This window comes from Cyanistes caeruleus, unplaced genomic scaffold, assembly GCF_971803275.1.
Source record: "Cyanistes caeruleus unplaced genomic scaffold, bCyaCae1.hap1.1 HAP1_SCAFFOLD_110, whole genome shotgun sequence".
Lineage (NCBI taxonomy): Eukaryota > Metazoa > Chordata > Aves > Passeriformes > Paridae > Cyanistes > Cyanistes caeruleus.
Genome location: NW_028255911.1, coordinates 659,621 through 671,876, shown reverse-complemented (window position 1 = coordinate 671,876; position 12,256 = coordinate 659,621). Strand labels below are relative to the sequence as shown.

The following is a 12,256-nucleotide window of genomic DNA, read 5'->3' as shown; positions in this document are numbered from 1 at the left end:
CTCAAGCCTTAACACAGTTACGACGACTGGCATGTTGGACAGGAAAACAGTTTAATATTACATCAAAGGTTTTGTCTGATTTGCTTTTGGATATGAAGAGTGTTAGGCATGCTGTATTGCAGAATAGAGCTGCTATTGATTTTTTGCTATTAGCACAGGGCCATGGCTGTGAAGACTTTGATGGGATGTGTTGCATGAATCTTTCTGACCATTCAGTGTCTATTCATGCTCATCTCCGACAACTACAGAACAATATGAAAATATTAACCATGGAAACAAATCCATTAGAGGAATGGTTTCAATCCCTAGGTCTCACAGGATGGTTAAAATATTTGGCACAAATGGCAATTGTTGTTATATTGATCATTGTGATTGTGCTACTGTTTATTCCTTGCATACTGCAATGCTTGCAAAACATGATGAAAAGGGCTACTTCTGCAGTTTTGTTAGTACAAAAAGAAAACAGGGGAATTGTAGAGGAATGGCTAGAGAGCAAAGGTCATGTTCCCATGCAGCAGTTAGCTGGGAAAGAATGAGACAATAGAGTACAGTTGGTGTGAGATGTTGCAAGGTCAGGAAGGCCTTAGTGATAACTGTTAACTGAGAACAGGACGCTGTGATCAGAAGAATGTGAATTCAGCATAGAAGAACGATCACAGGAATGTGGAATTAGGTGGAGTTGACCTTAAATAAAAATATCCAAGAATGAGCTTGCTTTTGCACTATGTATGAGCCTAATTATTGATGCTATACAAGTGGTTTTAGAGTTACCAATAAATGAGACTTGCTGATCATTCATATTGAGTGCTGCATTTCTCCCGCCGAACTCATCATTTATGTCCAAGTTCTAAACTGCAAATTTTCACACTCAAGACACAGTCATGAAGAACATGTATTTCAATTTCCTATTCCTTTAACTGCAGTGTAATATTGGAAAACATCCATAAAATCTCTCAAGGAAGGCAGCTAATGGATCCTTTTCACTAGCATGTGAACAAACTAAGGAACTAAAATCAAAGCTGAGTTCTCTTTTTCAAAAGATCAGTTACCTCTTTCTTACTCCAGTGTTATAGAAGATTTTTCACTACACATTTGGGGGTAATTTTTATCTTTCATATTTTTGGGGGGGTTTTTTTTGTTTGCTTTTGATGTTTTTGTTGATTTTTTTTACAGAAAACATGTCCTAGAAAAGGCATGTCCTTTGCTCCTGGTTCCCGTGTGGAGCAGCTCCCTTCCCGCTGGCTGAGCTGCTCAGGCAGAGCCCGGCAGCTCCTGGCCCTGCAGGGCTGAGGCTTTTCCCCGTTGCTGGGCACAGACTGATGGAGCAGCACTGCTGAACACGGGGACACGCAGAGGGAGCAGAGCAGCTGCCTTTGCCCACCTGAAGCTCCAAGGCCAAACTCTGAGCAGGCACGGCTGCAAGAGACTCGCAGGCTCCCTGTTGGCTCTGCTGCCCCACTTGTGCCCGGCCCAGCTCTGCGGGAGGCAGAGGGAGAACAAGGGGCAGCTCCCTCCCAGCCCCAGCCCAGGGACCCCTCCAGCCCCGGGCCTTGGGGCACTGTCAGCACCCGCTGCTCCAGCCACGGCTTCTGCTGGCACTGACAGCAACAACCAAACTGGGGCTGGTCCCGAGGGAGCAGCAGCAGTGCCTGGATCTGATCCCTCAGTCTGGGGCAGCCCCCTGGGGGAACAGAGGGCACAGCAAGAGGGACAAAACCAGTCAAGGTCAGAGACTGGGAAGAGCCAGAGCTGGGAGCAGGAACAGCTGCTTCATTGAATCCTGGAGAAAGCTCTTGGCTGGGTCAAAGCACTGAAAGGTGTGAAGGGCAGAGAGGAGGCCACACCAAACAATGCTCCTGTTTTCACATTTCCCCTCTCCATGTCCCAGAAGGAATTGGATGAACTTATTCTTCTCTCCCAGTTGTCTCCTTCAGCTTGAGCAGCTCAGCACCAGGAGCTGAAGGAGCTGAAGCCTCAGGCCACAAGAGCTGAGCAAGAGGGGGCTTTTGGACTAAAGTAATGCTGCTAAGTAATGGACCTAGCTGAATTCAGCAGATAGAATCCTGGTATTATAGAATCCATTCTGCTGGAAAAGACCTCTGAGCTCATCCAGTCCAGCCAGTCACCCAGCAGTGTCAAGCCCCCCACTAAACCTCGTTTCTGAAGTGCCAAGGTCTGCACAACAGGCCCTGAGTGAGGCCTGAACAACAGGCCCTGAGCCAAAGGTGATCTCTGAATGAACCTTCCAACCAAGGGTTATCTGTCCATCTGCTCATTACTGAAATACTCATGGTCATGAACACTGTGATAGATGTATCCACTCATCAATGAAACATGGATTGACCTTTCTGTGTTTAGAAGCCAGACAAGGCCATGAAATCTGACATCTGGCCTTGTTTGGGGTGTATGGTCAGAGACAACCCCCTTGGTTCCTCCTTGAGGCCTGGCCAGACTTTGGCAGGGACGCAAGAGGAGGACGAAACCAGATGTTCCCACACCAGAAGTGCTGTCAGTTTGTTTATTCAGCACTATCAAAGCTGGGCCCTCTCTCACAGCGGGGTTGGAGCCTCACCTGTGGCTGGAGGCACCTGCAGGAATTCCCAGTGTCTGGAGTGGCTCTCCAACCCTAGGCTTGTTTGTCCAAGTAAAATAACAATAACAATAACAATAATAATAGTAATAACAACACAATAATATATATTTATATATATAACTAAAAATCGATAATGTGAAATAATGCTGACAATTCCAATTTGTTACCTTTGGCTGCTCACTGTAACACTAAAATACCCTACAAAAAAGGACTAGCAAAGACCCAAATGTCAATGGTAAACATTGTGAACTGTATACAAGGAATAAAGGAGGAAGGGATAAAACTGGCTATTTTTATAGGGTTTGGTGATGCTGTGATGTGGAATGCTTTGTCTGTTCCTGGGAAAAACACAGTGATTAAGACTGCTGGGTTTTTCATGTAACACACTATCTACAAGCTGCAGGATTGGTTGAACAATTGTTAAAAGAGCAGTTGATAAAATGGGGAGATGGGAACCTGTCCCGGTGGAGAACCCATCTCCCAGATGGGCTCCATGCCCTTAACCATGGGCCCACTGGGAAATGGAAACCCCTGGGTGTGCACGGCTGCACCCAATTTGCAAACACAGCCATGGACAGTGAGACTTGGACTGCCTGGGAAATTGTTCTGGCTGTGATGGCCCCTGCCAGGGCCACCCCAGAGGCTGCAGGGCTGGACCTTCATGCACTGGAATTCATTAGGAGAAATCAGAAGCAAATGAGAGTTTACAATACAGGAATAAGAATTCAGATTCCTCCAGGACACTTTGGTTTGATAACTGCTCACTGGAGCTTGGCCTTGCAAAGGGTTCATGTCACGGGAGGAGGAATTGATGCAGATTATCAAGGAGAAATTGAAGTAAGTCTGTTAAACAATAGTGAACAAGATTTGATTGTTCAACCCCATGACAAGGTAGAAGAAATATTGATATCGCAATTGGAAAAATAATTGTGAAGAAAGAATATCCACTTCAAATTGCCTCCATTTGTGGATAAAAAGAGTTTGGACCCAGCAGTCCTAATAAAGGAGCCAGAGTGTGGGTCCAGAGGCCAAATGGCCCTCCCAAGCCAGCTGAAGGAACAGCTCTGGGCAAAGACTACACTGTTTGAATCCTGAGACCTGAGCAGGAACAATGGGAATATGTCCCTGCAGCCAAGTGTTCTCTGCCAGAACAAGTCGATGGGATGGGATATTGTTTTACAGACCCTGCCAGACCAAATCTCCCTGTTTGCCCCAACGGCCCCTTTGGAGAATGCTCAGATCCACAGGGCTCCATGTGAAGGCTGATGTGACCCTGAGGGACTTCCACACCAATTCCAGCCAGGAGCCTGGCTGTCCCTCCGGGACTGGGACCCGGCACCTCTCCAGCCGAAGGGAAAAGGACCCCAGCAAGCCTTGTTAGCCACAGACAGCGCGGTAAAGCTGAACAGCAAAGGACCTTGGGGACATTATTCTGGAATTCAAAAGGTGCCAGCTCCATGGACAACAGAATTATTGTTCCTAACGTGAATGAGGGTGAGGAAAAAGAATGAGTAAGCTTGTGATGGTAAAGCACAGAAATCCTTTCACATTGTGGCCTCCAACTAGAACAGGGCTTGGTTTCTCCGGAAGGGAAATCTCAGTCAATCCAGTAAAACTGATAATTGCATTCCTGTGTTCCACAGCAGAGTTTTCTCTGAGTGTCCCTGCCCTGGATCTGTTACGAGTCAGAGCCCATTGACAGAGTTTTGGCCACCCCACAGGGTGAGCCCTCCGAGGGAACCCCATTCCTCCCAACCTGAGCTGAGAACATACCCAGCAATTAGTTACATTGAGTATTTTGGCTACTTTGATCTTTAAATTTTCAAAATAATTTTGATGACTAATGCCTTGATTAAACTTCAGAGGTGTTTCTGGCAAACAAAGATCCTGGCTGACTCTCAAGATACAACTTACAGGTGTTGGGGGTTAGGTGTCCTTTATTTTCTATTTAGTTCTGGCTTGCCTGTGGAATTTTTACTCATGACTTGCAGGGAAAACTTAACTGCGGGTACTTGGTGGGTGCTTGAGGAAAGATAAAGAGTTTGGCTGGGCCCAGGGGGGGAAGGGGGCAGGAAAAGGGGAGGGTGGGGACAGTTTGGTGGCTTCTTCAGCTTCGGAGAAGAACACTTTGGGTGCAGAGCTGTTGTGGTGGGGAGAAGGGAATTTCGCCATCACCCAGATGGAGCTGCTGCTTCTTCTCCTTCTTCCCTCTTCATTGGTGGCCTCGCACTCCCTGTCCTGCCGGGACGTGTGGCAGTGCCAGCCACCGCCACGGAGCTGCTGATCCACCTCAGCCACTGGCCCGGGATCTCAGCTCATCCCTGCTGTTCCAGCTGAGTGTTCCTCAGAGCCCTGCAGGAGCACCAGCACTGACTGCCAACCCGAGGGGGTTTGTGAAACAAAGCCTCTCCTCCATCCTTTCCCGTCTCAGCCCCAGAAAGCTGTCACGGGGTCCCTGGTTCTGTTTTCTTGCTAACGCTGTAGTTATTGTTGTTTGTTTGCCTGGTTATAAATATTAGTAAAAAACTGTCATTCCTATCCCCAGATCTCTGCCTGAGAGCCCCTTGATTTCAAGATTATCATAATTCGGAGGGAGGGGGTCTACATTTTTCATTCCAAGGGAGGCTCCTGCCCTCCCTAGCAGACACCTGTCTCTCAACACTGAGACATTTCCATGAGTAAATTTTACAAAGTTTTCAATAAAATTCTTATTGATAAATTTGCCTCCATTTCATTTCTAACAAGCTGTTCCGAAAGATCCCGTCAGGCTGTCTTAGACACTTTGGGCAAGGGATTCCTTCCAAGCTGGGCCACTTGGGGGGGATGGGGGCGGCCCCAGGGCAGAGGGCAGGGTGTGCAAGGGCCCTTTGTGACACGCTGCAGCACGGTCACCGTGGGATGGTGGCAACGGGAGCAGATGTCAAAGGGCCCTTTGTGACACGTGCTGCCATAGGAGCTGGCAGGGACAGGGCCACGCCACAGTGCTCGGTGCACGCGACGGGTCAGGACGCGCCAGAGCGGTGCTGTGAGGAGCCCCCGCACAGCGCACTCCTTTGTGTCGGACCTGGAGCTTTTCTGAAGCACTATTACTGCAGGTGACCTCGAGGCCAGACCACAGGTCTTGCTGACCTGTGGCCTTCCCGAGGCTTCCTTCTTAAGGTTCTCTTGAGGGCAGACCGTGGGACTTGGTGACCCGGAGCTTTTCCGACGTGTCGCCCATCCCTGCAGTCTCTGCCCTTGAGACCAGACCACAATCCCTGTCGAGGAGCCTCCTGTCCTTCTGGCAGGAGCCCTCAAGACCCAAGTGCAGGACTCGCTGTCTTGCAATCTTGCCAGGACTTGAGTCTTGCAGGTGCCTTCCAGGCACGACTGCAGGACTTGCTGACTCTGAGCTTTTCCGAGCCATCTCTCCTGCAAGTAGCCAGAAATCCAGTCACTGCCATGGAGCAGAGACCCCCAAGAGTGCCCAAGTTGGCCTGGCTTGAGGAGCAGGAAGAAGAAGGCTCTGGAGCTGTCCTGGCACAGGAGTCTGAAGAGGTGCAGGAGTTCCAGGCACCACAGGAGGGTGAGTTGCAGAGCTCGGCCTTAGGGCTAGTGCCTGTTGCCAGCTTGGCCCCATCCCATTACATGCCATGCCATCCCCTGGTGCTGTTCCTATGGAAAGGATTGGAGAGTCCGAAAGAAGATAGGGAGCAGCGACCCCCAAGAGTGCCCAAACTGGCCTGGGTGGAGAAGGAGGAAGAGGAGGTCGAGGAAGAAGGTCCTGGAGCTGCCCCAGCACCAGAGACCGAAGAGGTGCAGCAGTTGCAGCCGCTGGAGGAGGGTGAGTGGCAGAGCTGGGCCACAGGGCTGGTGCCTGTGGCCATCTTGGCCCCATCCCATCCCATTGCATCCCATCTCATCCCATCCCACACTGTCCTGTGGACACACACCCATGGACAGCACAAAAAAGGGGCTGGGGCTGCCCCCGCAGCAGTGGCCGTGCTGCATCCCCTGGGGCATCCCGGGACTGTCCCTGCCTGGGGAACGCAGGGCTGGGCTGTGCTCTCCGGCCTCTCCCGCAGCCCCTCAGCTCTGGCTGCTCTTTGCCAGATGCAGCCATGGACGGCACACAAGAGCAGGACACCGCCCGTGGCCGCTTCCGCAGAGCAGCGCAGGTACCTGCAGCCATCCCCACCTGCGCTGGGCCTGCTGGCACTGCTCAGCCCAGCACCGCACTTGGAGCACTCCATGCAACTTCCCTGCCTTCCTGCCCTTCTCCTACAGTTTCTTTACCAATTCATCACCAGAATTGGCAAGGGAGACACCAGACCTATGGACACTGAGGTCAAAGCATCCTCAGAGGTCTTGGCAGAACAGAGCAGCGCTGCCCAGCTGGATCTGCTTGTAGAGACGGCTCTTTTCAATCCAGAGCAAGTAAGCAGCCTGTGGCCAGCCTTTGATCCTCCAGCAATTGCTTGGCTTTCCCAAGCCACGCCTGCTGCTCACTTGAAGCTTTTGAGGCCATGGCAGCGTGCTGGAAGAGAAGCACTTGTCTGGGGAAGAAGCTGGGCACATTGCTGACTCCCTCTGCTAGCATTCCAAGTCTCCCTGTGCCTTCTCCAGGTGCCCGGCGTGGTGAGGTACATCCACCAGTGGCTCATGGCCAATGAGGCTGCTGAGCACAGGATGGACTGGGCCCTGATGCAAGTGGCCGAGGCAGAGCCCGATGATGTGGCCATCACTCTCCTGCGGGTGGCCCCAACGTGTGACAGGTATGGGGCCCAGCTGCCCCGAGGCCTCAGGGCTCCCCAGCCCATCACCCTGTACAGCCCGGCCCAGGGCTGTGAGCAACACAGACTTGCAGGGCCCTCTGGCTGCTCCCTTTGCTACAAAGTCGGCCCCCGAGCCTGCTGCCGTGCTGCCAGCCTGCCCCTCAGGGGCCTGTCCCCACAGGGCTGGGCTGCCTGGCTGCTGCTGCCGCTCAGGGCCAGTGGGCACAGGCAGAGCTGGCGGCCAGCTCAGCTCCCCGCTGCTGCCCAGCCCACGGTGCTGTGTCTGACCCCGCAGAGCTGCTATGGCCATGTGGACGACCATCTTGCTCTCGCCCTGGATTTCAGAGGAAGTGACACCGCTCCTCATCAATGTGGTGGGGAGCTGGCCGCAGAAAAACCTGGGCACCTCTGATGGGGACAAGACGGCTGTCTTTTCCCTGACTGTGAGTTTCTGGAGCTGGCCTTTGCTCACCGCAAGGCCGGCCGCCTCTCCAGCAGCTCTGTTGCCTCCTTCCCCCACTGCATCTCCCTGCTTCAGGCACTGGCCACAAACCTGGCCTAGGGGCAGCTTCAGGGCCACCAGGCCCGCTGCTCCCCCTGCGTCTGCCCCGGCCTCTCCCTGCCACGCTCAGGCCCCGCCACACGGACGCCCCGGCACTGAGCGCTGTCTCGGGCTGCTTTGTCCTCTGCAGGCAACTCTGGTGATGTGGAAGATCCTCCAGGGGCCCTGTTGCCCACAGATCCTCACAGTCTATTTCCCCCGCCTCTTCGTGCATCTCCTCTTCCAAACGTACTTCAGTACTTTGTATATGACAGAGGACGTCCATACCTTCTGGAAGGAATGCCAGGAGCAACACGGCCTCTCCACCAGCCCCAACAGGTGCTCCATGCCACTCCTCCTGTCCCTGCCACTTCCCCAGCCTCGGAGCCAGCACTCCCAGCGTCACCTGGGCTTTGCTGTGCACACAGGTTTGCAGTGCAGACCCTGAAGGCCCTGCTCTGCAGTCTCCACTTGGAGCATGTGGTGGTGGCAATGGAACGCAAGCGTGGCTGGGACACGCTGCTCTGTGCTGACACCCACCACTATGCCGTGGGTCTGCTGGCCAGGTGAGCCCCCCTTCTCCCCACTGCCTCTGGCATTTGTGCCCCCTGCCCGGGATGCCCCCCCACAGTCCCCGTGGCCATGGGCCTGAGGGCCTCGTCACCGAGGGATGGCCAAGGAGACTGCAAAAGGCTGCGAGAGGAACCTGTCCAGGAGCAGCCACATCTCAAGGGCCCAAATCGCCTCACAGGGTGCTGGGGCAATAGGACAACTGTGTCAGTCAGTCCTGGGAGAGGCTTTTCGCACCCTTGCTGAGACTCTTTCTGCCATTTTCCGCCTTCCAGGGTAATGCGCCGTGTATCTGCCCACTTGTGCAAAAGCATCTTAAGCTACCTGCTTGAGGTGCTCAGCAAACCGTTGCCACTCTGGGATGTCTCTGCCATGGCATTCCTTGTGGAGGTGAGCCTGATGGCCAGCACTACCTTGCTCAGCTCCCTGCCAGCCCTGTCCCCTGGCACAGCCACAGCTGCCTGGGATGGCACCCGCGCCCTGTGCTGCTGCCTGGGCCCAGCCCTGCGCACTTCCAGGCTCCTGCCGGCCGGCTCCCCTCTCACTGCCCTGTGCCTTTCAGCTCCTAGATTGCCTGGACTTGAGTGACTGTGGTGACAGCCTAATGGAGATCTTGTATAAGTACCTGTGGTACAATTCCACAGAGATGCATCACCAGGTTCTCAGGGCTCTCCTCCTGCTAAAGGACCGTCCCTCCATGGTGAGAAGGGGGCAGCAGCTGAGGCCGTGTGGGCAGCATGAGGCTGGGCAATGCTGTCACTTGGCCTTGGCTGGCCTTTGCCTTGGGCGCTGAGGCAGCTCCTCGCAGCTCTCCTGCCTCCTGCTTCAGCTGCCCGAGTGCTTTGGGACAGCCCTTTGGCCTCTGGGCCCTGCGGCAGCTGCCCGGGCTTTCACACACTTGTGTTCTGCACAGGCCGAAAGAATTCAGAGCCTGACAGGAAGACTAGTGCACCTCCTGTGGGACTTGGACAGTGACGTGGCCAGGATGAGCACTGCTCTTCTGAGCCATATTTTCCTGAAAGAAGACATCCCAATATCCTGGCGCAGGGCCCTGCAGCTGGCTGAGCCGCTCCTGAAACTCCTGGACAATGTAAGGCTCTGTGCCCCAGCCACAGCCACTGCCTGCTGCCCGGACACTTTGTGCCCTGTGCATTTGCAGGCCTGCGCCAATGTGGGCCACAAGAAGCCAATGATGAGGTCATTTTTCCTTCCTTCCTTTCATACAGCCCCATAGCCAGGTGCAGCTGCTCTCCATGTCTCTCCTTCGAAGAGTGATGTCTTCAGCAGAAGAAGAAGGAAGAAAGCCCCTGAAGGAACGAGTGTACCAGAGCCTGCTCCCACTCTTTTTCCACTGCCAAGATGAGAATCGGCATGTGGCAGAGGTGAGGACTCCTGGGCTGCTGCTGCGCCTTGGCAGGGGGCTCAGCTGCCTCCTGCCCTGACGCAGGCTTGCAGGCTGCAGCCTCCTCCAGCCCTTGGCACTGGGACACTCCTGTGCCCTGCCTTGTGGGGCCATTTGCAGCTCTCTGCTGCTCCCCAGGCCTCTCGGACAACGCTCCTTCGCGCGGCTGGCTTTCTGAAGAGGCCAGACCTGGAGAAAGCTGTGAGGAAGGAGAAGCTGTGGAAGTTTGCCAAGCTCGTGGTAAGGACAGCCTGGAAGTCCCAGCCTCAAGCTACAGAAGCCCCCTGGCCCCGGTGCTCAGTGTGTGGGGCTGGCAGCTGTGCCCCTGCCCACTGCTGCACCCGGGGTCCGCACGGCTTCTTCTCCAGCCCCCTGTGGCCCCGAGCCGGGTGCCGATGGAGCCCCGGCCCAGCGGGGCTGCGGGCCGGGCCGGCACCGCGGCTCCCCGGGCAGCAGCCGGCCCTCTGCCCCCTCCAGAGCCCGGCGCCAGCGGCTGCTGGCCGGGCCTCAGGGCTGGCCGGGCACGGGAGGCCGGGGCTAGCCGCAGGCAGCAGCGCCCCGCCGAGGGGCAGAGCCCGCGCCAACCCTTCCCTCCTGCCGCTCTCTCCAGCTGGCAGACCACAGGATCCCCTTGGCCGAGCACCTGCGCCGGGCCCTGCAGTACCTGCAGGACCCACAGGAGACCCTGCGAGCGGCGGCCATCAGGGTCATCGGTGAGTCCCGAGCCCGGGCTCCCTCCCCGCCCCGCCGCAGCTCGGCCCCAGCCCCGGCTGCTGCCCCGGCAGCGGCACCCGGGCCCGGCGCCCTGGAGCCCCGGCTGCCCTCGGGGCTGCTGCTGCCGGCCTCTGACAGCCGTGCCCTTGGGCTGAGTCAGGGTGCGGCAAGGGCCCGGGCTGAGCCCTGCCGGGGCAGGAGGCCGTGTGGCCACAGGGCTGGCAGCGCCGCTGGCAGGGAGCTGTGCTGCTGGGACCCTGACAGGCTCTGTGTTCTCAGGGATGGCCGGGGAGCAGCTGAGGGGGCAGCAGGCAGAGCTCCAGGTGTTGTGCAGAGGTGAGCCACGGCAGCAGGCTGACAGTGTTGGCTGTCGGGGGCAGCTGCAGCCCTGGCCAGGCTGTGGAGGGCTCTGCTCCCTGTCCCGATGAGGGGCGGCGTGGGCAGAGCACAGTGAGATTTCAGGGCCACGTGGGGCATTTGTGGCCAGCAGCTTCGGGCTGACCCCCTTGGTCCCTGCTCCCTCCTGGCCAAGGCAAGAGCCGGCTGGCATGGCCCTGGCAGGGGGCTCTCGCTGGGCCCCCACAGCTCTGGGGTCTGACCGTAGCTCTGTTCGTCTCTCTTGCAGCCCTCGAACGCCTGACGGAGGACAGAAGCTGTGCTGTGTCAGACCTGGCACTTGAAACGCTGTATGTCCTCCGGGCCATCCAGAGTGCCCGATATTCCATCCTGCAGAGGATGCAAGACCAAATCCTCAGGGCATGGAGGACACGGCCTCGTCTGTCGGGCTTGGGCTGGCTGCGCTGCTGGAGATGTGCTCAGCGCTGACCTGAGAGGCTCTGTCTTCTGGGGCCACATGGGCCAGCCAGGATTGTTTATTTCATAAGGGTTGTTATTTTCCTATTTTCTCTTCTTTTTAGTATGTAAATAATATAGGATATGTTAGGGCTGAGAGGCTCTATCTTCTGGGGCCACATGGGCCATCTGTTATTTTTTTTTTCATAGAGATTATTCTTTTCTTCGTTTCGTTTCCATCTAGTATGTAAATAATATAGGATATGTTATAAACCACAAGAGTCCCAAGACCTTTCTTTTGCTGCCCAGGTTGTGTGGGGCATAGGGGAAGAGAGAGAAAAGGGTTCTTGTGTTCAGCAACCTGCCGGGGCGTGCAGTGTGCAGGGGAAATGGCCAGAAGCCCCTTGGCCTTTGGTGGTTGTGCTGAAGCCACAAGCCCTGTGGCAGGCAGGAAGCGCCATCTGTGTCCTGCTGCCCGTGTGTTGCTGCCGTGATGGCTGAGAAGCTGCTGGAGCTCCTGTGGGGCTGCGGCGCTGCTGCCGGGCCAGGCTGGGGGAGCCCCTGAGGGCACGGGGTGCTGGGAGGCTGTGAAGGGATGAGGGGCTGCGGAGTCCCAGACGGGACAAGGCAGTGGGAAGGCACGAGGGGGATGTGTGAGGGAGTGGGTGGCAGGAGGTTCCAAGGGGACAGAAGGCCCTGGAGGAGCCGGGGTGGTGGGAAGCACTGAGGAATTGGGTGTCAGAGGCCATAAGCAGCCCCCGGGCAGCCGCCTGGTCCCTGACACCCGGCTGCTCCGGTGCTGCCCCAAAATGTCCCCCAGGCCTGCAGCAGAAGGCCTGGAGGCTGGGACACCACCCCAGCAGGAGGGTGGGGACAGCCCGAGGTGCCCA

The 12,256-nt window shown here is 55.9% G+C and overlaps 2 protein-coding genes across 2 annotated transcripts in view; both read left to right on the top strand.

The window, feature by feature from the left end:
• Positions 1 to 11,642, top strand: part of LOC147646214 (maestro heat-like repeat-containing protein family member 7) — a 120,983-nt gene extending 109,341 nt beyond the window's left edge. Inside the window, exons 13-16 of the mRNA XM_086873798.1 lie at positions 9,999 to 10,100; positions 10,471 to 10,573; positions 10,854 to 10,910; positions 11,200 to 11,642. Coding sequence (XP_086729924.1) covers positions 9,999 to 10,100; positions 10,471 to 10,573; positions 10,854 to 10,910; positions 11,200 to 11,399 — 462 coding nt within the window. The 3' untranslated portion in view covers positions 11,400 to 11,642. The remainder of the gene's footprint in view (positions 1 to 9,998; positions 10,101 to 10,470; positions 10,574 to 10,853; positions 10,911 to 11,199) is intronic.
• LOC147646215 (maestro heat-like repeat-containing protein family member 7) lies at positions 7,205 to 9,900 on the top strand. The gene is made up of 7 exons (XM_086873773.1): positions 7,205 to 7,347; positions 7,643 to 8,227; positions 8,317 to 8,454; positions 8,734 to 8,848; positions 9,021 to 9,158; positions 9,372 to 9,548; positions 9,685 to 9,900. The coding sequence occupies exons 1-7, from the start codon at positions 7,235 to 7,237 to the stop codon at positions 9,898 to 9,900; spliced, it is 1,482 nt and encodes a 493-aa protein (XP_086729899.1). The 5' UTR covers positions 7,205 to 7,234.
• Positions 11,643 to 12,256: the final 614 nt, after the last annotated feature.